Source organism: Podarcis cretensis (assembly GCF_951804945.1).
Source record: "Podarcis cretensis genome assembly, chromosome: 16".
Classification (NCBI taxonomy): domain Eukaryota; kingdom Metazoa; phylum Chordata; class Lepidosauria; order Squamata; family Lacertidae; genus Podarcis; species Podarcis cretensis.
In genome coordinates this window covers 28,234,067-28,262,013 of record NC_137186.1, presented here as the reverse complement: position 1 = coordinate 28,262,013, position 27,947 = coordinate 28,234,067, and the positions used below count along the sequence as shown (strand labels likewise).

Genomic DNA, 27,947 nt, shown 5'->3' with positions numbered 1-27,947 from the left:
CAAATGCAGGTCCATTTCAGGGGAAGCCCATTGATATAACTTAGGTCCATTATTTCCAAGGAGCCTGCTCTGGAAATGCAGCCCAGGGCTGAGCCTGGCACCTTCCATGGGCAAAGTGGATTCGCCACCACCAAGCTACGATGGTCCTTCCTCTCTAGTGCCCCCCTGTCATTGACCCTCATTTAGTGCCAGGAAGGAATAAGAACCAAGGGGAGAGCTCTTACAAGCTTCTTCTTCGAAGACCAGCTCTTCCTCCATCTCCTCAGCATCCAGGTCGATGCGTTTCTCCTTTCTGTTTCGCAGGCTCCAGCAGAGGCGATAGAGCTGCCGTGGGCACAGAACAGAGAGACAGAGATGAACCCAGGGAGAAGGGGCTGAGACCATCGTGGGCGAGGGAAAGGGACCAGTGCAGGGAGGGTGTCCCATGTGGTGGAAGTAAGTGGAGAGGCTGTGGCACCTCACAGCTCAGAAGCAGAAAACTGGGGGGCAGCAAGTCTAGAAATGCCCTTCTACTGTTCTGCCCTACTCTGTGCTCATATAATTGTAGAATTGGAAGGGACCCTGAGGGTCAACTAGCACAATACAATTCGTTCCGGAGGTCCGTTCTTAACCTGAAACTGTTCTGAACTTGAAGCACCACTTTAGCTTATGGGGCCTCCTGCTGCCGCTGCGCCACCAGAGCACGATTTCTGTTCTCATCCTGAAGCAAAGTTCTTAACCCGAGGTAATATTTCTGGGTTAGCAAAGTCTGTAACCTGAAGCGTATGTAACCCGAGGTACCACTGTACAAAGATAGACTAGAGCAAATGAGACATAATTATTCAGCATTTCCATAGTACTAGCCTGGGCCCACTGGTGGAGGAAGAGGAGTGCGGGGGGAGCACACCACCCCCAACAGCGCAATCCTGATAGGGTGCCATTGCGGCTGCCCACCCGCCCGCATTGGGTGCCCCGCCCCTGCAGGCGTGCCACGCCTCCAAAACGTGTGCCATACCCTTGCAGGCAGCGTGCCACCCCCCAGGACGTACGCCAGCCCCACCCCCACCTGCTCTCCGCACCTCGGTGCCAGAGCATGAAGCTCCACCACTGCCTGGGCCCTGCACTTCTCTCATATACCTTCAGAACATCCTTGCAAGGTAGGCCAGGCTGAGAGAAAGAGAGAGATAGGTATTCCCTGGGGAGCTTCACTGACTAAGCAAAGATTTGGTCCTAGCCATATCCCTCGCTGGCTTTCTATCTGTGGTTCATTTCTAAAAGAAAAACAGTGTGTCCAGCCTGTCTGATCCAAGGTGGTTGCATGCAGGAGCTGTCAAGGCAGAAGCACTCTGAGTGTGGACAAAGGCATTTGCCTTCATCCCTTCGCATGCTGCAGAACCAAGCCTTGGTGTTCAAAACAGGTTCTGAGATAGTGCTGTGTCCCCCAGATGTTCTTCCTTTTGAAAGACGCACGCACGTGGCATGTTTGCAGCCCCATCTGGAGGTGGGAAGGGGCAGAGGAGAAGTGAAGAGAAAGATCAAAGCAAAGAGGGAGCGAATGGCTTACATGGACGTCGTCAATGGGCTTGGTCAGGTATGAGACAGTCAAAATGATGATGACCGAGATGACGAACAGGATGATGGCAAAGTAGAGGTAGTGGACTTTGCAGATAATATCCGGGCAGTTGCTGGGCTGAGCGCAGCTGCCAGTTCCATAGGCAAACTCGGTGATCATTCGAGACAGTCCAATCAGCAGCCCCAGAATCAGTCCCCAGAAGGCCCCCTGGCAGGAAGCAGAAGAAAAAGCTCAGCTCCACAAATGGTGCTCGGATCCAGCCTTGCTCCTCTTCCCTTTAGTCTGACTCACACCATGGGCAACAGCACTCAGCCCAATGGCTTCTAGGCACAGTGCTCCATCCCTCTTCTTAACAGGTGGTCCTCACTTCCTGCCCCACTTGGAGCTGCCTCTATTTACACATAAGAACCTTCAGAAGAGCCAGCATCCTGCTCTCATGCAAGCCAGTCAGATGCCTTTTCTGGGAAGCCAGTAAGCAGGATCCGAGCACAAGAGCACTCCCCCCCCCCCGTGGTTTCTAGCAACTGCAAATCAGAGGCATTTACTACCTCCTACCATGGAGGCAGGGGACGCGGGTGGCGCTGTGGGTTAAATCAGAGAGCCTAGGGCTTGCCGATCAGAAGGTTGGTGGTTCGAATCCCCACGACAGGGTGAGCTCCCATTGCTCAGTCCCTGCTCCTGCCAACCTAGCAGTTTAAAAGCACGTCAAAGTGCAAGTAGATAAATAGGTACCACTCCAGCGGGAAGGTAAACAGCGTTTCCGTGCGCTGCTCTGGTTCACCAGAAGCAGCTTAGTCATGCTGGCCACATGACCTGGAAGCTGTACGCCAGCTCCTTCGGCCAATAAAGCAAGTTGAGCGCTGTAACCACAGAGTCATTAGCCAGATTTAATATGTTTCCCTTGATGATAGTAAGAGGAAGATATTTAACTCTCCCAGAAGCAGAGCGTCTCTGCAAATGTAGTAAACAAGAACCTGATACTTTGGAGTATATTTTCTTTTCTTGTGATTTTGGCATTTATGCCAGAAGACAATTATTAGAGGCCTTACAACTTAACAGGCTCAATTCTATACCACCAACGGTTCAGGACCTGCTCTTGGACAGGAATGATCAAATTACTTTAATAGTGGCTGAATTTTTGAGTGCTGTCCATGTAGAAAGACTGGGCCATTATAAAGAGATTTAGCAGTTCTTAACTGATCGGTGATGTGGTAGTGTTATATTTTATTATTTATGCAAATTGATTTTCTCTGGACAAACCTTGTTATGCTGAATTCGTATTTTGCACAATTTGTATACGGTGTTTGTTTGATAATGTGTGGTTTGCTATGTCTAATAAAGGATTGACTTTTAACCCTAGAGTCGGCCATGACTGGACCTAATGGTCAGGGGTCCCTTTACCTTTACCATGGAGGCAGAGCATCACTATTGCGGCTAGTAGCCACCAATAGCCCTTTGCTCATGCACACCCCTCCTGCTGTTGCCCAGGCGCTCAGAGAATTGAGGTCAAGCCCAGCAGTTGCTCTTCCCAGGCCTTGCTGGGAGTGCTACCCCTCCCCCCCAGCTTACCTGTTCATTGACCCTCTTGAAGAAAATGGCAAGGAAAAAGACAGCTGCGATGGGGGGCCCCAAGTAGCTGGTGATGGACTGAATGTAGTCAAAAAGCTGCCCGTTTTGAGCCGACTGCACTATTGGGACCCAGGCGATGCTGACCGCAATCAAGATTAGCATGAACAGCCTGGAAACAGAAGGGAGATGTTAATCACAGCTCTCTACCATGCCAGCATTCAAAAACCCTAAAGATGTAGGCAGAGACTTCTTTCCCTCCAACTGAGACATCAACAAAAGCACAGCGTCCAGATCAAGAGACTCTGTTCTGCCGTGGTCAGACCCCATCAAGAGTATAGTAAGCCTGCAACTTAATGCACATTTAATTTGTGTGCATCAAGCTTTACGTGTGTGGCAAAAGATTTTTTTTTTAAGGGGGTGGGGTTCCTGGAAAAATGACTTTGGCAATCCCACCCACCACTGAACCCAATGCATTTTGACTATATGCGATTTTTGCTTTAGGTGTTATTTCCGGAATAGAACGCCTGCATAAGTTGTGGGCTTACTGCACTGTGTCCAATTCTAGGCGCCACAGTGTAAGAAGGAGATTGACAAGATGGAACCCATGCAGGGCAGAGTGTCAGAGATGATAAAGAGCCTGGAAACCAAGCTTTATGAGGAATGGTTGAGGGAGCCAGGTATGTTTAGCTTGGAAAAGACTGAGAGGTGATAGGATAGCCACCTTCAAATAGCTGAAGGGCTGCCACATGGAATTTGGAGGAAGCTTATTTCCTGCTGCTCCAGGAAACCAACGGATTCAAGTTACAAGAAAGGAGATTCCAGCTAAACGTTAGGAAGAACTTTTGGACAGTGAGAGCTGTTTGACAGTGGAATGGACTCCCTCAGAAGGTGGTGGAGTCTCCTTCTTTGGAGGTTTTGAAGCAGAGGTTGGATGGCCATCTGTCATGGCTGCTTTAGCTGTAATTCCTGCATTGCAGGGGCTTGGGCTAGATGACTCTTGGAGTCCCGACTCTACAATTCTGTGATACTGTAATCACATCCGCCACCTTCCAACTGACTCAGGTTGAGAGCATAGCCCAACAGAATGTCTTTCCCATTGCTCTGCTCACTCCTGTGGGGGCTCTCTCAAATGAAATGGGACAGGTTCCTTCTTTGACAGCTTTTGCTGTCAGTTGAAGCCCCTCCTGTCCACCTTGGCCCTCAGCGCTGGTCCTGGACACACCTGACAGTTTTGACTGTCGGTTTTTATTTGTACATTCTGAACCATTTCATTATTGTTGCACATGAAAAACAGCATAGTGACAACTAATTCATTGAGCAAATACTGGGTTCATTCACATCACATCCCTAAGCGAGTGTGCAAATGCAAAAACTAATCCCATATTTTAGCAAACAGCATGATCCATTAAATGGCACAGCTAGCATCTGTTCCTTCCATTTTGTCTAGGTGGCAACTAAGCTGTTATAAAGGGAATTAATTTAAATAGGCAGGGAGTGGTCTAATCACAACCTTCCCTATTACCTAATACCTTCCAGCTGTTTTGGACTACAACACCCATCAGTCAGAGCCAGCAGGGTCATATGATGCTGAGGCTGATCGGAGTTGTAGTCCAACATAGTTGGAGGGCACCAGGTCAGCTGAGGCTGCTCTGATGGAGAGAAGGACTTGGCATTCAGCCTATCAGGGTGCTACATGTGCAATAAGTCCAAATGTCCACAGGGGGGCACCTCAACACCACAGGTTTCACATAGCAAAGAAAAATGTTAAGTTGCCCTATTTGTCCTTTAGAGAGAGAGAAAACCGAAAGCCACAGTAAGGCAAAACCATTTTTTTAAAAAATGTAAATGTGTGGAGAAAAGAATGCACCCCACCAAGTGGCAGAAGCAGAAAGTGCAGAGAAAATACTGTGTCCGAACTCAGCAAGCCACGCTTGTTGGCCAGTTGGAGAGAGTTGCGCTCTATATCTATGGTTGAGAGGCAATGCTGCATAGTGGTTAGAGTGCCAGACTAGGACCTGGGAGAGACCAGGGTTTGAATCCCTGCTTAACCATGAAGCTCACTGTGTATGACTTATTGTGAGGATTAAATGAGGATGGAGACAACCATGTATGCCACCCTGAGATCCTTGGAGAAAAAGGTGGGACGCAAATGAAATAAACAAACAAACAATTTGTCGTATTGTCACTCCTGGAATATGTTAATGAACAGAAGGGTGCCTGGACCACTTCTGCCTCTTTGACATAGAATCCTAGAACTGTAGAGTTGGAAGGGACCAAGAACCCCTGGCAGACAGCCATCCAGTCCCTGTTTAAAAACCTGCTGATGAAGTCTGTTATGCTGCCAAGCAGCTGTTGGACAGATCCTTGGGAGAAGGTGGGCCATTTGAGATTCAAATCTCCGTGCGTACTGCACCCTGTATGGTTAACCTCTTGCTGATTCACTGCTGTTAGTTAGACACTGAATCTGGCCCTGGGTGCTGACCCAAGTGTTGCATGGAGGGTCAACAAAAATGTCACCAAGCAGCGAGCAAACTCGTCCTCCAGAACTCTTCATCAAATCGGATGCTATGTATATGGAAAGAGAAGCTGGGCATCCTGTAAAAACCTTTAAATCCTTAGGTTGTGAGTCTTCAAATAGAGGGCAGGAAGCAGACTAAGGCTGCAGCCGCAGGACCACTTTTCTTGAGAGCCAGCCCCAATGAACACTATCTATCTGGGTAATGAGGCTGGGGCCTGGGCTGTCCATCAGATGAGTCCAACCTTTCCCAATCTGGTGCACCTTGCATCTGTTTCAGACTATGGCTCCCACCAGCCCTGGCTAGCATGGTCGTATGAAAAGGGGGCTCATGGGAGTTGAAGTTCAAAACCTCCAGGTCAGGTGGAAGGCTGGGTGAGGTTCCCCTTGGTGGTCTCATAGGTCCCAGGCAAAGTTTCAATTTGCAAAGAGATGTGAGCACATAATAGTCATTCCTACTTGTCATCATCACCTGCCCACTATCATGAGCTCCTGCTCTTTCGCTGCCGGACGTATTTTAGTGTAGATGTCCATGGTGAAGAGCGTGCTGGCACTGTTGAAGATAGAGGTGAGGGAGCTCATCAGAGACGCCAGCATGACAGACAGCATCAGGCCTCGCAATCCTGAAACACAAGAGGGAGAGAAGCAGGGGGGCAAGTCAGAGGTGGCTTTAAAGGAGCACGACCAGTTGCATTGGGCAGTGGCATAACATGGGTTGCCAGGACCCTGGGCTGCGTTGGGGGGAAGGAAATGGATGGCGTCTGCATCATCCAGGCGATTGCAGCTGCAGAGATAAGAAAAGAAGAGTCGTTTCAGATTAAGTAAAAATGGATTGTTAATTGGTGAAAGAAGAGAATGTAAAATTACAGTATATTAAGATAAATTATTAGGATAAAAACAAAGATGGAAAGGATTTGCTGAAATATCCAACTGAACTAGAATACAAAAAAGGGAGGTGTGAGGAGGTCAAGGAAACAAGCAAATGAAAGATAAGTTATGGGAAGGTTTGATTTGTTTTTTAATTGTTTGTATTTTTCTGTTGTTTTTTTTGTTTTTACTTATTGTGATGCATTGTCTTGTTTTTTTTGCTTAATTTGGTGTGTGTTTTTTTTTTCTTTTTTCCTTTTGTAACCTTTAAAACTTGAATAAATATTATTTAAAAAAAGAAAAGAAGAGTCGTTTCTTTGTCTGGAGAAGTCACTTCCTGGTTTGCGTGGAGAAGCTGTTTTCAGTGACGGAAGCACGCAGCTGTATCAAGGCAGGACTGGGTGTCAATTTTTTTTGCCCCCTAACAATGTTGTGCCAGGGCAACTGCCCCTGTGCCCCTACTCCCCCTACTCCTCGGGGGCACAGTAGGGGGCGCCACAACTGTGTCTTAGAACGGAGCATGAGAGGCAGTGGGAGCCAAATTGGGCATCACACAGAACACTGCTGAAGTTTGAGACCCCAAGCTCTGCCCCCGGGTAAGTGGCAAAGGCGTACCTAGGGGTTGGAGAACAAGTATCCCCTCCCGCCCAAGGGGGCACAGAAATCATGCCACTGCTTAGCACCCCTGGACTGCCAGCTCCTGGGTGGCAGGTTCTGCAGCCACTACTTCCATAGGTAACTGGAGAGGTTAGCGGATGGAGGGCGGAGCCAAGGAGTGCGGTGCTTTCCAGTTATATGCTGCTCCCAAAGCACCTCTCTGATCTGTTCTGGCTCTTGCCTTCCCAGGGTTCTGATTGACTCTCCTAGCACTCAGCACAGCACTTCACGAGCTGCTTTATTGGCTGACACTCACTGTTCTAGCTTAGTCATGAAGGTGGGCAGTGCTTGCCCCCCACCTTTCCTAAATCACCCTCACCTTCTCCACTCTTGCCCTGACAGTCTTGTTTGCCCTGTCTTTGTGGAAACGCAACCCCCAGCAGCCAAAGCCATGCAGATGAATTCTTACAAAACGATGCAGGCATCATTACCCATGCTGCACCTGTGCTTTGCTGTCTTGTTGGGTTTTTTCCTCCAGTCCACCACTTCCCAGCCCCCTCCTAACAGCCAGAGCACAAGTGAAACATCTCACCATTTGGCATCAGCTTGACCACCATCCTTGGGTAGGCGATGTTTGAACAGCCAACTGGCGTCCCACATGCCGCAAGACACGTTTCAGGAACTACACAAGCCACCGTATCTGCGGGAAAGAGAAAAAGAGGGGCACCTTACTTGGGGAGGGGGGGTTGGTTGAGATATCCTGAGTGCACCATCCTAGAGATGAACAGGATTCCTAGTGGGTACCACCCTTTGAGGGGATGGATGGAAGAGCCACGCTCTGAATGGACTCTGCCACGGATGGAGACGGGAGGACGAGGCTGGAGGTCTCATCTCACCTGTGTACAAAATTCGACTGATCATGCCTGGCATGACAATCAGGAACATGGGCATCAGCTTCAGGTAACCACACATGATGCAGCCAGCCTTGACATGGGACATGTTCTTGCCTGAGAGGCATCGCTGGACAATGACCTACCGGAGAGGAATGGAGAGGAAAGTGAGCAACCGATCAGGCTAGTCTTGACTTCAGAGCAGGCTCCTTGGGGTGGCGTGGGCTTATCGGTTGCTTGTGTGGTGAGTTTTTACTTCAGAGGAGGACTTCTGCTCAGAGGTAGAGCATCTGCTTCGCAGAAGGTCCCAGTTCAGCCTGCGGGATATATCCAGGCTCATATAACCAACATGCTTAACTCTAATTAATGCATGAAGGGGTTAAGACCATAGAATAAGCTGTCCTGCTAGGCTTAGCTAGGTCACCCCCCCTCACCTTGGGAGAAAGGGCTACTAAACGCTTTGTTCTTTTCCACCATGTGGACCCTACTTACCAAACACGTTGTTTCGTTCTATGCTAAGGGAAGTAGCAAACTTTGGAAGCAACTTAGACGTGAATATTTTAAACACACCCTTTAGTGTGCTCCTCTTTGCGAACATTGGTGCCTCTGACACTGGGAGAGGAGGGCCAGGCTGCACTATGGGCACCTGTGTCGGGGCGCCTACTTCATGCCCCCTCAAAAATCCGTGCCCAGGGCCAAGGCCCCTCTGGCACCCCCTCGTTACGTTACACCACTGCCTAAGAGTTCTGTTCACTACTAGTTATCATTTCCGCATCTGAAATCAAATGTCTCAGTACTCAGCCTATGGAAAACAAAGCGCTACATATGTCATGCTTCAGGGAATCCGATCCCCCTCCCTCACGGCAGTCCGCCAGTAACGGAAAGACAAGAAGCTCTTACCAGTGTCTTTTATTCAATATTCACAGAGAGAGACGTAGAAATGCCGTCTCCCTTGGATAATGGTGTTGCTCCGAGTAAAGTCCCACCCCTTCTGTCTCTCCTACTCTACGTCATCCCTATGTTGGCTGATCTGTGTTTTCTGCCCCTGAGCTTTCTGTTCTCTTCCTTTCAATGCCCGCCAGGTCCTGGGAGATGGGGGATCTGGAATGCTTTCTAAAGACACTGAGTCTGTCAGCTGTCTCTCCCCTGGTGCGTCTTCTTCCTGCTCCTCTCCCAATATTTCCCAGCTTCTCCCCTCTGCAGCCTCTGAACTGTGACCTTCTGCAAACCACTGTTCTAAATCTATACTGTCTCCCTCTTCTCTGGGAAGTGCAGGAGGGAAGTGCTGACCACACATTGCTGCAGAAATATCCTCCACAGACAGAATCTGAGCAGGAGCTAGGTGCCACCATCACCCCTCCCCTTCGGAGTGGACCTGAGGACCCAAGACTCATCTCCACCATACCTGATCTGTGCACCAGTACCAGAGGCCCAGGATGCTCAGGCCAAAGATGAGTCCCGGCCATGGCAAATCACCGTTGATGGGATCCCGAAATATCTGGAACGAATCTGGACGGGGTGTGTAGCATTTTTCGGGGATACTGGAATTTCCAACCTGCGGGATCGCATTCATGTACTTGTGCACGAATTCCTCATATCCTCCGACTTCTTCAAATGCTGGGGAAAGTTGACAGTCCTTCTAAGGTACCAGTTCACTGTCACACATGTGTGCCAGGCAGGCACAGAGACACCCACATCCCAGTTCAGGGGAGGCTGGGCTTCTTTAATGGTGCATGTGGTCTCCCTCCCCCTGATTTCCAGGGGATAAGAAATAGTGGATCTGGCATTGAGAGATTCTCAGTTGCCACTGAGAAAAGGAAATTGCCAGTCCTCATGATGACTGCGGTGTTTGTGTGCTGTATGCGCTTGATGATAAATCTCCACTTGAATTTTCACTTGTTGAATTGATTGTCACAGGGAAGCTGAGGGGCGGAGGGATGAACTCTCTCAAGTTCACAGATAAGTAACCTGCATTCCCTCCCCAGCCGGCATATAGAACTGATGGCAAGAATGGATGTTCAGCCTCCACCTAGTGGTCACAGGCAAAACTGCAAGCAAAATCAATCACCTGTCAAGCCCCGGCCTCCTTTGGAATTCAGTTTCTGTGCTTTGCCTGTACCAAAAGTCGTGCCTTCTGTTACTCTCTCAGGGTCTCTACTTCTTTCCTACTTTGTTTCCAGGCTGATTTTATTTGTGTTCACCTGTTTAGTTTTTCAGAGCCCACCTTTTGTAGATCAGTGAGCTTTGGTAAGCCCTGGTGTTGCCACCAGCGCCATATGCCTGGGGGAAAGATTGTTTGGAACTCACCTCTAAAAGGGATTTCCCAGGCATATACGGGCTGATAGTATACGTGGCTTATTTTTGATGCTGCCTATATACCTTTTTCTGAGCACGTCTGTTTGTCTAGCTGCAGAGAGTCTCTTACTTCTTAATGGCTTACCTTTGTGTTGTTGGTCCTGTCCCCTTTCGCAGTGCCAGATTACCAAACAGGCAGAGTAGGCACCAAACTTTGGGCCCTACGCCTTTTAGGGGCCCCGCGACAATTGATCAAAATAATATTGTGTAATGAAACTGGTGTATTAAAATTGTTGACTGGTAAAATCAGAAACCTATAAGGAGATAATTTGAGTTGTGGGGTGGTGTCCCTGAGATTTTGACTGCCTAGGGGCCTCCCCAGGGTTTAATCCGGCACAGCTTCTTCTGCTTGTCATAATGAAAACTGAATTCCAAACTGAATTCAGAGGCTTTACAGTACAAGGGCTTTGTTTTGTGTGCAATTTTGCCTGTGACCACTAGGTGGGGTTTGAGCGCCCATTCCTGCCATCAGCTCCCATATGTGTGAGAAAACCCTTTTACAAGCGAGTACCGAATGGTCTCCTTTCATTTAAGGCAGGGCACTCATCTGAGTTACAGCCAGGCTGTCACCTGGAATTTCTTGTAGCATCTGATGAGGGGTTTGTTTAACTGCTCACGAGCGCACACGGCACAATAATGAGGGCTCCAGCAGGTGATGCTTCTGACAGTTTGCATTTCTTAGTACAGAAGGTATTGATCTGGTGTGTAGAGATCTTTCCTATTCTACTTAATTCAAGAGGGTTTGGAAAGCTCCTCTGTGTGAAAGAAGCTTCATGATGTTTGGGTTATTCCTTCAGAGAAGCTGAGTATGGCTGGTTTAAACTGGTTCTTTTATCTCTTCTCTCAAGGTCATGCTGACTATATAATAAGAGGCCAGAATGAGCCTGGGTTTCAATTTCTCTTTCTATCTCTTTCCCTTCTGGGTGTGGTGTTCTGTATATAGTGTTAAGGTTTAGACTTATTATAAGCTATTGCAAGTTTAAGTTAAGTCTGCTGCAACTGGATTTCTTATGGACAGTGCAAATCCTGAATGTATTGGATTTGTGACCAGTTATGCTCATTTGCCTTCAGTAGCAGTAAAGCTCTGCTGGATGAAATATAATTGCCTCTGGTCTATTTTTTGGGAATCCTGTGACGTGTTTAAGTTTTTAGTCTGCTAACTATACACCGGAATCTACTCTCGATCCTTACTGAGTAGACTTTTCAGTGACACATTCAGCCTCTCCTTTGTGTTGTCTGCTTACCAAAGACGGTCAGGATAATGGAGCCAACCAGCATGATTAAAGTTTGCAATGTGTCCGTGTAGATGACGGCCGCAAGTCCTCCTGAGAGCCAAAAGGGTAGAAAGAGCAACAGGGCAGTGTGAAGAGGAGAACATCGCCTGATTCCTTTGAGGGAGAGGAACCCTTCCCCAGCATCACTGCCTTTACCTATTTGCCAAAGCTAAGGCTTTTCTCATCTTGCTTTGGCAAGAGAATACACCTCTCTCTCTCTCTCTCTCTCTCTCTCTCTCTCTCTCTCTCTGGCTCAAGACACACAGGGAGATGGTCACATGTGACTCAAGGCTAGAGGCAGCCTTTCTCTCTCCCTACGATATATGATATACGATATCTTTATTGTCATTGTCCCATGTAGAACAATGAAATTGGAAAAACTACATAAAACTACATCAAAACTACATAAAACTACCACAAAATTACATAAAACTACATCAAAACTACATAAAACATTCAAAAATCCCTAAAAACTCTAAAACCCCATTTTAAAATACACTATAAAAAAGGTAAAGGTACCCCTGCCCGTACGGGCCAGTCTTGCCAGACTCTAGGGTTGTGCGCTCATCACACTCTATAGGCCGGGAGCCAGCGCTGTCCGCAGACACTTCCGGGTCACGTGGCCAGTGTGACAAGCTGCATCTGGCGAGCCAGCGCAGCACACGGAACGCCGTTTACCTTCCCGCTAGTAAGCGGTCCCTATTTATCTACTTGCACCCGGGGGTGCTTTCGAACTGCCAGGTTGGCAGGTGCTGGGACCGAACGACGGGAGCGCACCCTGCCGCGGGGATTCGAACTGCCGACCATACGATCGGCAAGTCCTAGGCACTGAGGTTTTACCCACAGTGCCACCCGCGTCCCTTAAAATACACTATACTATATGCTTATGCTGCATTTAGAACCAGAATTGCATTTGCGTAGAAACTGTTTCTCAGGTGGCTAGTCCTAGCCTTTATAACCCTATACCTTCTTCCAGAAGGCAGAAGCTGAAACAGATCATTTCCTGGGTGCGTACTATCCTGCGCTATCTCTGCCGCTTTCTTATGGCACCTGGCAGCATAGATTTGATCTAAGGTGGGAAGAGTGCACCCAGTTATTCTCTCTGCAGTCTTTACAACCCTGGATAGCATTGTTTTTTCCCTGGCCGTGCAGCTCCCAAACCACACACACAGACACTAATCCCACCCGGATTTGCAACTTCAGCAGCTTATTATCTTTAATGGACAGGGAAGCAGGGAGACCCTCTGAACTCAGGGAGACTCACCTGTGATGGTATAAAGGGCTGTAATGGTGAGCAGGATAATGATGGCCACGTAAATATTCAGCCCCATGGCTTCCTTGATGAAGATTGCACCAGAAAATATATCTGCCTGAAACAGAACAGGAGGAGCAGAGTTTTTAAGCAGTGGTGGTAATGGGTAACCATGCACCCACAAGGATCCTGAACATAGCCATCAAGGCTAGTGGCCATCGACAGCCCTCTCCTCCATGAATTTGTCTCATTCTCTTAAAGCCATCTAAGTTGGTGGCCATCACTGCCTCCTGTAGGAATGAGTTCCATAGTTTAACTGTGCACACAGGGACAGGTTGCAAGTGCTCCCAGGAGTTTCACCAACGAACACAGAGAGTTTGTTGAACCTCCTCCTCATCTGGAGGTGGGTTACCATGAGCTACAGTCCTGCTATCCCTGTTACCTGCTGCTTGCCTGCTAGCATCAACATAACCTGGGACTCAGCTACATTAGTCAAGAAACAACATTTTGAATGCATTATAAACATGCAACACCAGTTGGCGCAAGAGAGCAAAAAAAGAAATCCAAGTGATTTTCTGTAGTGTTTTTTTCCCCTTATGTTATAACGATTTAATTTCTGACTTATTTATAGTGTCGTTCCCCCCGCCCCGTGTGAAGATCCACCCCTGATGTTGAGTATTTATACTCAGAAGAGAGAAAGGGTGGATCCAGGGGCAGAGAGAAAGTCAGCAGCATGGGGACATTTTAATAAAATCTATCTTATCAATCAAAGAATGTCAGGTGTGGATTTGAGGAGAGGTGTCACATAGTCAAAGTGATGAGAGATGAATCATTTCGGTTGCAAAATGTCGGATAGGAGTGAGCAGTTCAAAATAAAGAAATGAAAGCTAGGAATCTGGGCTTTAGGGGGCCACCTGGCAGTGATGGTATGAACACCCACGCCTGGAAACACCCAAAGCCAGGCCCCACATTAACCAGCATGGCAAGCACATGGCAATGTTTCAGTTTTCTGCCTCTAGCCTCAAAGCCTTATCTGTTTCCTCCCTGGGAAAGGCTTCCTCCTCAAAACCAAGTGATCATTTATGACCCTTAGGCACAAGAGATGCCTGTTGCTTCCGCATCTTACATAAACTGTAAAAACTATCCTGCAGGCTGTTCATTACTGAAGCTCTTTAAGAAGGCGGCTCCCCAAGGCTTTCCCACTGGAGATCCAGCTCAACCGGCTGCGTCTGATATCTTCATTAAGTGTCTCTTATGGCCCCCATTAAGGCTTTATCGCCTCTCCCCGACTACTTAACTTCACCTTAGGCAGGAATCACCTCCTCAGAGCCACGTGCTAATCAACTGAAAACAGTGGCTGCCAGCAAGGTCACGTTGATGCCACCAGCAAGCAGCTCTGACATTCACGAGCTCTCTGATGAGGCTGCTTTACTTGGGAGTAAGCCCTCATTGGACTCAGTGGGACTTACTTGTGGGTTGACACATATTCTACCACCCAACACCCTTACAACGACCTGGCAAGGTAGGTCGGTATTACTGCTGCCGACTGCAGATGGAGGAGAGGGCTAAGGCTGAAAAACAAGGGAGACGTTCCCTGCTCCTAGGCCATGAATTCTCAAAATGGCTTTAGGCAAGTCACTCTCCCTCTCTCAGCCTCTGTTTCGCCATCTGCAGTATGAGTGGAAATCATAAGACAGACCTACCTTACCAGGTTGTTGTGTGCAAGGACAATCACTAGAATCCTTTGAACACTGTAAGTTAGACGAATTATAACTTCTAAAACAGAACTTGAGTAATGGTTCTGCAGTGACTTTCTACTTTTAAAGAAAGTGGTTACTTTCTGTCCCAGGATGCCAAGATTGCTACTGGAGCTGAAGTGCAAGGAAAGGCAGGGGGGGCAGGTTGCTGCAGACCTTTTCCCTGCCCCATTACAGATTAATTAGTAACCCTGATAGAGGTGAATTATTGCCGCCTTGGTGGAGACGGAGGGCAAAAGGCCTGGCCTTTCGGGCTAATTTGTATGATTATCTCTCAGCTGTTGCCCATGAGGGCAAAGAGTAGCTTTGCATGGCAACTGCGGGGAAAGAACTGGCCAGCGGTTGCCCCCACTCCACCAGGCAGCAGCTGCAAAGGAGGGGGCTGGATTGAAGGAAGGAACCCTGTGGCCTCCAGTCTGGTGGGCTGTGAAATCCCAAAAGCCCCTCTTTCCTATTGAGGCTGCAGACATGCCATACATTTAAAGCATAAAGCTCCCCCCCCCCAAGAATCCTGGGAACTGTAGCTTGCCCCTCCTGGAGCTACAGTTCTCAGAAGCCTTAACAAACAACAGTTCCCAGGACTCGTGGGGGACGGGACATGCGCTTTAAATGGGTTTTTACTGTGTGCAGGCTGAATAATGCTTCATACAGCAAGCAGGAAGAGATGCTGTCAGGTTTTCACCTCATGATATGTTATTTCCCATGATGTCCATTATTTCCCATGATTCCCATTATTTCTTCTGGCTTCACAGCAGCCTGTCCCAGCCTAGTACCTTCCAGAAGCTTTTGGACTACAGATCCCACTAGCCCCAGCCCATGCAACTATGATAGCGGGGACTGGTGGGATTTGTAGTCCAAAACGTCAGACATGCCGATCTTCCAATGGGGAGCTTATAGGGCAACCAGAAGCAGTAACCGGTGTGTGTTTAACATTATATGACGTATATGTTGTTTTCCCTTCACACCTAGGGCTCACCCACTTTCTTTTGCACCGCACTTTCCAGACACAGGTCTGTGCTTTAAAGCTTTGTGTCCCAGTGTGTTTTTTTCCTGGCACTTTCCCTGGAAAAACCCACATTTTACTTCTGAATTGAAACAAATGCAATCCATAGAAAACACAATGACTGTTTGCTCTGGTAAAGGTAAAGGAACCCCTGACCATTAGGTCCAGTCACGGACGACTCTGGGGTTGCGGCGCTCATCTCGCTTTATTGGCTGAGGGAACCGGCGTACAGCTTCCGGGTCATGTGGCCAGCATGACTAAGCCGCTTCTGGAGAACCAGAGCAGCGCACAGAAACACCGTTTACCTTCCCGCCGGAGTGGTACCTATTTATCTACTTGCACTTTGACGTGCTTTCGAACTGCTAGGTTGGCAGGAGCTGGGACCGAGCAACAAGAGCTCACCCTGTTGCGGGGATTCGAACTGCCGACCTTCTGATCAGCAAGCCCTAGGCTCCGTGGTTTAACCCACAGCGCCACCCACGTCTGGTTCAATTGTAAAATGCAGTTTTCCATGAGGCAAGCACTAGGACAACAGCAACAACAAAACCATCCTTGCACACAGAGCTTTAAAGGCAAAAATTTAGTCTGGGTGAGGGAAAGGGTGCTGGATCCATGGTTCCACTTACTGAGATCTTAGTGAAGATGTACAGGAAGAGAGAGAGGACGGAAAGGTAGATTTGAATGCGCTTCCCCCCAAACCGTTTCCGCAGGTACTCTGGCATCGTCACCACCTGCAAGGAGGAGGAAGAAAAGGTCAGGCGTTTGGAGCAGCTAGAGGAAGCAGAAGAGCACTGGGGCAGGTGTGCGTGGCCTGGCCTGGCCCGGCTCAGCCTCCCAGTAATATGGAAGCTGGCAAAGGTGGGCCATAGAAACTGTAGATGCAAATGCCAGCTGAGGAACTACGCACAAAGCCATTACCCATGAAAAGGAAGCAGTGGCAATTGGGGATGTGTGGATGAACGCACGAGACCTGTCAATAATTACCCAGCAGCCCAGTGAGAGCTCCTTTTGCTGAGAACACCAGGCACTGCCAGGCAGATCTCCTGCAAACCCCTTCCCTCTTCCCTTAGCCTGGGCCTCCCACCCCCAGTGATATGCAGAAAATAAGACAAGCACAGGAGCTGCGAATGAGGAAGCCAAATCGCCCCCGTTGTGGACTTACTCCGGCCTTGATGTAGATGGGGACAAACATCCAGCCCAGAATGACCACCATCACCAGAGCCTGGAACACATGGAAAGTTTTTGTTGATGCATTAGTTTATCCAAGTATTTGCAGACTGCACTTATACAGAAAATGTAGCAAAGTGGTCACAAGGTTTTTGCAGGAAAAGCATTAGCAGCATAGCCATAAAACCTGAGTGGTAATGGGCCAAAGTCCTGTCTGAGCAATGCACTTTTAAAAGGCATCTGAAGGAAAACAAGAACGACTCCAGCCAGATGACTTCCGGTGGCAAGGAGTTCCACAGGACAGGCCCTGCCACATTAAAGGCTCAGTTCGTAGTGAAGGCCACCCGAACCTCAGGAAGGTTGGGAGACTGCCAGCGGTCCCTTTCAGAGGATCTCAGTAACTGTAGTGGGGAGTAAGGAATCAGGCAGTCCATAGGTACTTTGGGCTCATGAAGTCCTAACAAAGGACCTTGAACTTTGTAGCAAATTGGCAGCCAGTGTAGCTCTCTCCTATGAGCTGTGTGGTGCTTGCAGGGGTGGACCTCACTAATATGGCACCTTGACGCACACCCCAGATCTCGTGCCACCTTCCCAAAGCTGGTTAAGTGAGGCACTGGGCTTTGGAAAGGAGGTGTGAAGGCTCTGGAAAGGTCCTAGAACCCTCCTGGCTCCTTCCCAAAGCTGGGCAAGCACCAACTAGGCTTTAGGAAGGAGGGTGGGGGAATTTAGGACCCTCCCCAAAGCAAGAACTTACTAGGCATTGGGAAGGAGGTGGGGGGGTGCCCTCTTGGCTCAGTGCCCTGTGCGGGAGAACCAGTCATGCTGTCCTAAGTCCACCTCTGGGTGCTCAGCTGTCGCATTCTGCCCTCATTGCCAACATCAGCCCCACAAAAGTGCATCACAGTAAGCAAGGCTAGAGGACTCCAGTGCATGGACCACTCTGATCAGGCTACCCTGCTCCAGGAATGGTGGCAGCAGGCGTGGCAGCCAAAGCCGGTGGAAATCTTTTCTAGCCACAGAGATCACAGGGGTCTCTAGTGATAAAGATGGAGCGTTATCTTTTTCCCACTGAGGTTGGGTGCATCTGGGCAGGATGCTGAGACACATGCCAACACATCAGGAGACATCTTGCCACTGGGGAGCCTAGTTATGCCACACACACATCTGATCAGGGCCTGATCTGGGTTCTCCAAAAACCAGGGATGAAGACATGACCCCTGAGGCATTGTTGGATCACAGCTCCCATCACCCCAAGCCAGCATGGCATGCGCTCAAAAACATGGAATCCAGGAATGTGACGGGATATTCCTGCCCACCCACCGGAAGAGCAACATTTTTGATCAGCAGGTTAAAAAGAAAAAGAAAAAGCCATCCCCAGGCAAGAAGGGTTAAAAATTTGAAGGACCCCAAAATAAACTGGTAACTGCTATTTTCCAAAGCCACGGAATCAAAGGCACTTACGTTCCACTCGAAGCCCCCAATAGCGATCCCGGCGGCTGCCCCTGTCCCGGCCAGGCCTACAAAATGGCCGCTCCCAATGTTGCTGGCAAACAGAGAGGCACCAATCTGGAAGCAGAAAGGAGAGATGTCCTTTAGCCTGAGGGAGGAGTGTGGGCTGGGAGTCACCTAGGTCTGGGGCAACAAAACCAGACCCTTCTAGTCCCCCCATTTTCCAGGGACAACCCTGGATATACAGAAGCCGTCCCGGTTTCTGATTTGATCCCAGAATGTCCCACTTTTCCTTAGGACGTCCCTATTTTCATTGGAGGGTATGGAATTACGTGACCCCTGAGCCAAAGAGATAAGTAACTGCACAACCTTTAGAAGACGCCCCTGTATAGGGAAGTTTTTTTAATGTTTCATGTTTTATTATGTGTCTATATATGTTGGAAGCCGCCCAGAGTGGCTGGGGAGAACCCAGTCAGATGGGCGCAGTATAAATAATAAAATTATTACTACTATTTATTATGGAATAAGACGTCCCTATTTTCATCAGAGAAATGTTGGAGGGTATGCAAAATCCCTTGCGGCTCCATATGACACACATCATAAACTTTTGTGGGTTGGAGTCTGGAATTCCCCACATGGATTCCAGCAGCATTAACACATCGGTCAAGACTGCAGCAAGATCTGAGTTTAAATGCATAGATCTGCTGCTTTTGTACCATCTTTGGACCTCAGCCTCACATCCCCAGAGGCAGAATTAGACCCAATGCCTAGCCCTCTTCCAGGGGAAAGCAACATGAGGACCTCCCAGGGTCCTTGGACCACAACCAGGGCCAGCGGCCAGCCCAACTGTGAGACAGCGTGGCTTGAGCGCCACAAGCGGTCTGTCAGGGCAGGCCCTGCATCTGAATAAAAATGGACTGCAGAGGCTCCAATGGTCCTGGGAGTGTGCCTCCTGCAGGCCTTGGTCCAGTATATCTGAAGGAGCATCTCCACCCCCATCGTTCTACCCGGACACTGAGGTCCAGCGCCGACGGCCTTTTGGCGGTTCCCTCACTGCGAGAAGCGAGGTTACAGGGAACCAGGCAGAGGGCCTTCTCTGAGTGGCACCTGCCCTGTGGAACGCCCTCCCACCAGATGTCAAAAGAGAACAACAACTACCAGACTTTTAGACGACATCTGAAGGCAGCCCTGTCTAGGGAAGCTTTTAATGTTTGATGCGTTACTGTATTTTAATATTGTGTGGGAAGCCGCCCAGAGTGGCTGAGGAAACCCAGCCAGATGGGTGGGGTATAAATAATAAATAATAAATAATAAATAATAAATAATAAATAATAAATAATAAATAATAAATTCTTATTATTTCCTCCCACAGCCTCACCACCCAGCGTACAAGCAATGGAAGCAGAGCTCGTGCCAACACCCATTTGGCGATTGTTCCTTGGTTGACCTAGACAGAGTTGTTTCTTTACAAGGCAGCTGTTGTCACCATTTTAAGAGCCAGCGTTCGTTCGTGTGAGTGCAAGTTGGCTTGCAACACTTTGCCTGCACTGTCCTGTCTGGCTTCATTCAGTGGGGGAGTTCCCCTGTCGTTTTAATCCGCAAAGTGTCTTGTTCTCCATCTTTAAGCCTCCAGGAAAGGGAAGGGCAAGGGCAGCTTCTTCTCTCTCTCTTTCAGTTACCTTTCAATTAATGATTAAGGCTAATGCCAGGTAATTAGGAATGCTTTCCCGGGAAAATGATTAACCACAATGGATTCCATGTCTCTGCAATTCTGCTTGGAACAGACTTCTAGCAGATGGATATCTCCATCGAAGAGAAGGCTGAGGCATTCATACACAACACGATAGCCTGGCATCTGCACAAAAGGGGAGCTTTTACCATTTCTCAGACTTGCTCCCACACTTCCCTTAACCCAGAAGTTTTCACTCAAACCCAGAGGTTTGAGTCCATGGCTCCCTTGACCAACTACGTCTTTCTGTGGCTCCCCTATGGGGCTCAGGTGCCCAGTTATGTCACCCCTCACCTGCAGAGCTGGCAGCCCCTCACCCCTTTTATGGACACCCTCCCTTGTGGAGGGTTCCCTCAGCCCCTTCTCCTCTCCCTCCTTTCCTCAGGAATCCTCGCCTGCTTGCTTGCTTACTCCAGCAGAACCCCTGGCTGGTCTCAGAGGCACCATTCGCCTGGAGAACTTGTAGCCAGGGCTGCTGCAACAAACAGCTGTGTGAGCTGCTGAAGGCAGAGACATGAGGGATCATCAGAGGAGGAAGAGAAGGAAGGAAGGACGGAGGCTGGTGCTGCCCACAGAGCACCTAACCATCACTGAAGGCATCCCAGGGTGCCACAGTGGTTGAAAGCCACTGCCGTAACACTATACAGTGGTACCTTGGGTTACATACGCTTCAGGTTACAGTCTCCGCTAACCCAGAAATAGTACCTCGGGTTAAGAACTTTGCTTCAGGATGAGAACAGAAATCGCATGGCGGCAGCGGGAGGCCCCATTAGCTAAAGTGGTGCTTCAGGTTAAGAACAGTTTCAGGTTAAGAATGGACCTCCAGAACGAATTAAGTACTTAACCCAAGGTACCACTGTATTTTAAAAGAGCCAGCGTCACACAGGGGACAGAGTGAAGCCTTTGAGCCCCTCCAGACACCTCTTCTCCTTGTGCATTCAGGGCAGTTTTTGCACAGAACAGTGTTGGGGACATTTACGGTATATGCAATCCCACTTTCAATACTGATTTTCACCTGCAGTAGTTTCTGGGAAGGCAGGCTGCTTCATTTGCAATTGGTGCACTGCTTGCTGAAATCCCATCCCTTTTCATGCTGCAAATATTCCAACTTATTTTTTTTGTCCAGCCTTTGTTGCACCATTGTACAAGAGGGCCCCTCTGGACAGAAATAATATCGAGCAGACACCGCAGAAGAACTAATAGAGGAATGGTGTGTCGACAGGCCACCACGAATGCACCTCCACCCCCACCCCCAATTTCCCCCCACCTCTTCCTTCTTTTAAAATGTGTTGCTCTTTTATTTTGTATTGTATGAATCTGCCTGCTTTGCAGGTGCTATTTTACACCAACGTATTCCGGACATAAGCCACTTAGAGCAACACACACACACACACACACACACACACACACACACTAACACAAACAAACACATGATAAATATGTTTTTCAGCAAACAAATAAGACTGATGAGACTTGGCCAAAAGTTGAGTGAGAAGAAAATATATGTTATGTACAGTACTGAAGTTCTCACCCTGGGCCAGCAGGGGGATACTGTAGATAGTTATTTAAAAAAGGGATTGAAAGTGACGTTCAGTGATTGGATAGTTTTAGGAAATTGTTACAGTTACATTGTACTGGAGCTCTATATAAGCAGGCTGACTGAACCCTTCAGTTCAGTTCTGTTCTGGCCTGTGAATAAACAAGAGCTGTTTGAAGAATCGCTGTGTCGTCTGATAAGTTCACCCACAACTTAACAATATATTTGTTGTTGTTTAGTCGTTTAGTCGTGTCCGACTCTTCGTGACCCCATGGACCAGAGAACACCAGGCACCTCTGTCTTCCACTGCCTCCCGCAGTTTGGTCAAACTCATGCTGGTAACCTCGAAAACACTATCCAATCATCTCGTCCTCTGTCACCTCCTTCTCTTTGTGCCCTCCATCTTTCCCAACATCAGGGTCTTCTCCAGGGAGTCTTCTCTTCTCATGAGGTGGCCAAAGTACTGGAGCCTCAGCTTCACAATCTGTCCTTCCAGTGAGCACTCAGGGCTGATTTCCTTAAGAATGGATACATTTGATCTTCTTGCAGTCCATGGGACTCTCAAGAGTCTCCTCCAGCACCATAATTCAAAAGCATCCATTCTTTGGCGATCAGCCTTCTTTATGGTCCAGCTCTCACTTCCATACATCACTACTGGGAAATCCATAGCTTTAAGTATACGAACCTTTGTTGGCAAGGTGATGTCTCTACTTCTCAAGATGCTGTCTAGGCCTGTCATTGCCCTTCTCCCAAGAAGCAGGCGTCTTTTAATTTCGTGGCTGCTGTCACCATCTGCAGTGATCATGGAGCCCAAGAAAGTAAAATCTCTCACTGCCTCCATTTCTTCCCCTTCTATTTGCCAGGAGGTGATGGAACCAGTGGCCATGATCTTCGTTTTTTTAATGTTGAGCTTCAGACCATATTTTGCGCTCTCCTCTTTCACCCTCATTAAAAGGTTCTTTAATTCCTCCTCACTTTCTGCCATCAAGGTTATGTCGTCTGCATATCTGAGGTTGTTGATATTTCTTCCGGCAATCTTAATTCCGGCTAGGGATTCATCAAGCCCAGCCTTTCGCATGATGAATTCTGCATATAAGTTAAATAAGCAGGGAGACAAAATACAGCCTTGTCGTACTCCTTTCCCAATTTTGAACCAATCAGTTGTTCCATATCCAGTTCTAACTGTAGCTTCTTGTCCCACATAGAGATTTCTCAGGAGACAGATGAGGTGATCAGGCACTCCCATTTCTTTAAGAATTTGCCATAGTTTGCTGTGGTCGACACAGTCAAAGGCTTTTGCATAGTCAATGAAGCAGAAGTAGATGTCTTTCTGGAACTCTCTAGCTTTCTCCATAATCCAGCGCATGTTTGCAATTTGGTCTCTGGTTCCTCTGCCTCTTCTAAATCCAGCTTGCACTTCTGGGAGTTCTCGGTCCACATACTGCTTGAGCCTTCCTTGTAGAATTTTAAGCATAACCTTGCTAGCATGTGAAATGAGTGCAATTGTGCGGTAGTTGGAGCATTCTTTGGCACTGCCCTTCTTTGGGATTGGGATGTAGACTGATCTTCTCCAATCTTCTGGCCACTGCTGAGTTTTCCAAACTTGCTGGCATATTGAGTGTAGCACCTTAACAGCATTATCTTTTAAAATTTTAAATAGTTCAGCTGGAATACCATCACTTCCACTGGCCTTGTTATTTGCAGTGCTTTCTAAGGCCCATTTGACTTCACTCTCCAGGATGTCTGGCTCAAGGTCAGCAACCACACTACCTGGGGTATACGAGACATCTATATCTTTCTGGTATAATTCCTCTGTGTATTCTTGCCACCTCTTCTTGATGTCTTCTGCTTCTGTTAGGTCCTTTCCACTTTTGTCCTTTATTATGGTAATCTTTGTACGAAATGTTCCTTTCATATCTCCAATTTTCTTGAACAGATCTCTGGTTCTAACAATATATATAAGATATTTATTTCATCCCCCCTTTCCTGCTCACACTGGCAAAGAATGAGCTGTTCCTTTTTCTACTTTGATCCTGAGATCTTTCCCCTCCAAGGGAGCATCAGGTAAGAAGGACAGCTTCTGCTTTCTGAAGGAACAAGCTCTTTCTCTTCACCTCACTGGGCACCTCATTGGAAGGTGAGTCATGCACAAGGCAACAGACCAGCCGCTGCCCTGCTCCCCCACAGTCTATCCTCAGGAGCCTTGGTGCCGTGAGGATGGGCAAAGGAGCAGAGAGAGTCTTGCCCCTCCACCGTCCACCAATAGCCAGCAGCAGCAAAGCTTTGCCCAGGCAAACCTTTGCCAATCTGGTTCCCCCTTCCCCACACTGCTTTGGACTGCAAAATTTCAGTTTCTCTTGGTTTCCTGTTTTTTTCCAGTCTCTTCTCCATATTTCTCTATCAGTTTGCTTTTTTAAAACTCACCAGCATTTTCACGCAAATTTCTCTTAATGGCCAACATTTTGCCTAATCTACACATTTTTTGCAAAGCAATGTCCCCCTACTATACTTTTTCATGTTATTTTCGTGAACATATACCGTTCTATGCACACTTTACCCAAGCTGATGCAATTTTGTACACATTTACTTGTCTGGAGAACCGCATTGCAAAATTCAGAGGAGCGTCCCTTTCAGAGGATATGGTTCTCTGTTTCAGTCTGCAATTTGCAAAATCGGGAAGGGCAGATAGAGTAGATTCAGCCTGTGGTCCTTTTGGAGGAAAAGGAAAGGGGCTGTTTTTCAGGGGAGCTGGCTCTTTAGACACAACTTACCGGCCACCAGACCATGCTCCGGCCTGCTAAGAAGAATCCCCCCACTGTCCCGCGGTTTGTTGAATACATGGCCTAAGGAAGAGAGAAGAGGAGATGCAATTAGAGTTACCAACCATATAATATAGCCTGACAACTATCCCCTATGCATTGAGAAGCTCATTACTGAAATGTGCTCTTTGTGGGGCTGCCCTTGAGGTTGTCTGGAAGCAGCAGATGCTGCAAAATGTGGCAGCTCACTGGGGAAGGATATTGCCAACACATTAACCTACTAAATTCAAGGTGCTGGTTCTGGTGTATAAAGCCCAGGACAAGGTGGGACCAGGATGCCTGAACGATCGTCTCACCCCTTACATATCCAGTCAAGGAGAGGGCCCCCCGCAGAGACCATCTTATCGAAAGGTCTCTTCTGCACAATGTAGGAACGGAGCCTTTTGTGTGGTGGCACCTGTCCTTTGGAACTCTCTTCCCCATGAATATTAGACAGGCGCCTCCCCTGTTGTCTTTTTGGTGACTGCCAAATACTTTCCTCTTCCAATCAGCCTTTTAAGTGGAGATCTTTCCCAGTCCACCTCTATACTAGAATTGGCTTTAAGGTGTTTTTTTTAATTGCTTTCTCACGTATTGTTTTCTGCCCTGGGCTTCTTTTGGAGGAAGGTCAGGGTATAAATGTAATAAATTAATAATATATTGAAAAGGACATCTGGCCAAAGGATGATATCCAGTGAGTGGTCACATTCAGATCAGTGGGTTTAAGGAACCCTAATTCTAATTTAAATCCATTGACGTCAGTGAGCATCAAAACATTGACAAAACATTGCTTATTTTGTTTATGGACCACGTTTTCTTCCAAAGAGCTCAAGGCGGTGTACATGGCTCCCCTCCTCCCCATCTTGTCCTCACAGCAACCCTGTGAGATAGGCTAGGCTGAAAGAGGCAGTGACAGGCCCAGAAAACATGACTGAGTGTGGATTTGAACCCGTTTCCCAGGTCACAGTCCAACACTCTAACCCTTAAACCACATTGGCTCCTATGTCGATTATGAGCTGTGTCCAATATTGGTGATGCTCAGGGCATGCCTGTTGAAATTAATGGATATGATCGATCTAGGTCCCCTAATTTCAATGGGTCTGCTCTGGAGTAACATCAGTTGGCTGCAACCCCTTGACCTTAACTTGTCCGCTGATTTCATTGGGCCTGCTTGGAGTATTGACCCAGCAGGTACAAATCCATCGCAAAAAGTTGATTCTGTCTTAAGCCTGCCAGAAATAAAACTATCAGGTTATCCTCATAATCTCTCTGGAGTTCCAAGTGTTAAGCCCATGAGACGCATCCCAGAAACAGTTTGCAAAAGACCTCCCATGCAGTGATTTTTTTGTAAAAAAAATATTTAGGGGTACTCTCATTTTGACTCAAGAAAATCACCATTTTATAGTTCAAATCGTGGGAAATAAACACAGTAACAGTGGTACTTCGGGTTACAGAGGCTTCAGGTTACAGACACTTCAGGTTACGAACTCCACTAACCCAGAAATAGTGCCTCAGGTTAAAAACTTTGCTTCAGGATGAGAACAGAAATCGCACAGCGGAAGTGTAGCGGCAGCGGGAGGCCCCATTAGCTAAAGTGGTGCTTCAGGTTAAGAACAGTTTCAGGTTAAGAATGGACCTCCAGAACAAATTAAGTTCTTAACCCGAGGTACCAGTGTACATGGAGAAAAGTACAGAGATTAACAAAATGTTTAGGGGTATGCGTACCCCTGCGTCCCCCCACCCCAGAAAAAAGCACTGCTCCCATGAACAATGGAACAGAAATGTTGGGAGCAGGATTCGGAATGGAGTCAGATCCAGAAGGAGAAAGCCTGGCATTCAGTTATCCCTCTGATGCTTCACCAAACAAACAAACTGGCATCCCCGAGCTGCTGTTTATGCAGCACCATCCCGGAAGCACTGCAGGCAACTTGACAGCGATTATATTCATGTTCATTCGTGGCACAGATTTATTAGGCGCAATCAAGGCTCACCATTGTTTCGGTGGCAACAGACTTGGCCTTTCGCCAAGCCTTTCCCAATGAAACCATGATGGGGGTAAATGAATGAGAACGTCGTCCGTGAGCAACGTGCCACCTGAGGCTTGTCCAGACTGGCAGTGCCTCCTGGCACCACCCTCCACGGCTGCCCAACCCAAGTGTCATACAGAACTGCCGCTGGCTGGGCAGTCGTCACCGGGGCCTGGTGGGGCTCCCTCCAAGTGCTTTGGACTAAAGCTGCCATCAGCCGACATAGGTGTGCTCAGACCCAGCGCCGTTTCCCCATGTTGGCTGGGACTGAAGAGAGTTGTGGTCCAAAGAATCTGGAGGGTACCACCAGGCTGGCAGAGGTTGGCATAACAGTCTCTCTGTTTACACCCACCATGCATTATAGGGCATGGCATAGTCATAGGATTGAAGCGTTGGAAGGGGCCCATGGGTCATCTAGCCTAACCCCTTACAATGCATAGTCATATGGGCAGGGAAGGGGCTACTCCGGGCAGGCCATGTCTTGCATCATTTTTAAAATAAAAAATGTCATTTAATCTACATTATGGCACTTCCTTGAGACCAGAAATATGTTTATTGGATGGTAGCCTTGAAATGACTCAAAACTCAAAGATCCGCCAAGGAACACTGACGATCACCTAAACCAGGAGGTTTCCCAAACTTCCCAGCTGTTTTTGGACTACAACTCCCATCATCCCTAGCTAGCAGCTGAAAACCCAAGTTTGGGAAACACCGGCGTAAATGATGGTCATGGCTTCATGCCCCCAAAGTGGAGAACAAAGTATGTTCCATTTGAACTGAAACTGCTTTGAGATGTTCTTAATTGTAATTGTTTTTAGAATGCTTTCAGTGTTTCAGACTGTTTTTGCTTTTAAATAGTGTGTCTGGTGCCCTGGAAGGACAGGGCATACATTCTAGCAATAATTCAATAAATAATAATATTTGTTACAAACGTGTGTGTATGTGTGTGTGTGTTTATGCATCTACATCTTCACAAAATTCCTCGGGGGACTGTTGGCATTTGCCCATGCACATGGGAAAATGCCTTCAACAGATTCTGAGCAACTGGTCTACCTAGCCTGGTGCTCGATGTGGCTCTTGGGCATAGGGTGCCCTGCCCCACCTGGGCAGACCCATAGCATGCCTTGAGCCCATCTTTCATTCTGCACTGCAAATGGGAGACGAGAATCGGTGTTAAAGGTAAAGGTAAAGGTACCCCTGCCCGTACGGGCCAGTCTTGACAGACTCTGGGGTTGTGCGCCCATCTCACTTAAGAGGCCAGGGGCCAGCGCTGTCCGGAGACACTTCCGGGTCACGTGGCCAGCGTGACATCGCTGCTCTGGCGAGCCAGAGCCGCACACGGAAACGCCGTTTACCTTCCCGCTGGTAAGCGGTCCCTATTTATCTACTTGCACCTGGAGGTGCTTTCGAACTGCTAGGTTGGCAGGCGCTGGGACCGAGCAGCGGGAGCGCACCCCGCCGCAGGGATTCGAACCGCCGACCTTTCGATCGGCAAGCCCTAGGCGCTGAGGCTTTAACCCACAGCGCCACCTGCGTCCCGGAAAGAGAAAGCAACCAAGCAAAAGGACTATTTTTGCTGCTCCTCCTCCTCATACAATTGTGGCGCGGC

General features: G+C 48.2%; 1 protein-coding gene across 2 annotated transcripts in view; it reads right to left on the bottom strand.

The window, feature by feature from the left end:
• Nucleotides 1–27,947, bottom strand: part of LOC307204775 (sodium/glucose cotransporter 1-like) — a 41,323-nt gene that overhangs the window by 2,144 nt on the left and 11,232 nt on the right. For both annotated transcript variants that reach the window (XM_079956730.1, XM_079956731.1), the window contains 13 exons: nucleotides 24,285–24,356; nucleotides 18,260–18,364; nucleotides 16,794–16,853; nucleotides 16,258–16,362; nucleotides 12,884–12,989; nucleotides 11,590–11,670; nucleotides 9,396–9,607; nucleotides 7,997–8,132; nucleotides 7,693–7,800; nucleotides 6,109–6,259; nucleotides 3,122–3,290; nucleotides 1,544–1,759; nucleotides 225–324 (listed from right to left, as the gene is read on the bottom strand). In XM_079956730.1, the coding sequence (XP_079812856.1) occupies nucleotides 225–324; nucleotides 1,544–1,759; nucleotides 3,122–3,290; nucleotides 6,109–6,259; nucleotides 7,693–7,800; nucleotides 7,997–8,132; nucleotides 9,396–9,607; nucleotides 11,590–11,670; nucleotides 12,884–12,989; nucleotides 16,258–16,362; nucleotides 16,794–16,853; nucleotides 18,260–18,364; nucleotides 24,285–24,356 (1,621 nt within the window). The remainder of the gene's footprint in view (nucleotides 1–224; nucleotides 325–1,543; nucleotides 1,760–3,121; nucleotides 3,291–6,108; nucleotides 6,260–7,692; nucleotides 7,801–7,996; nucleotides 8,133–9,395; nucleotides 9,608–11,589; nucleotides 11,671–12,883; nucleotides 12,990–16,257; nucleotides 16,363–16,793; nucleotides 16,854–18,259; nucleotides 18,365–24,284; nucleotides 24,357–27,947) is intronic.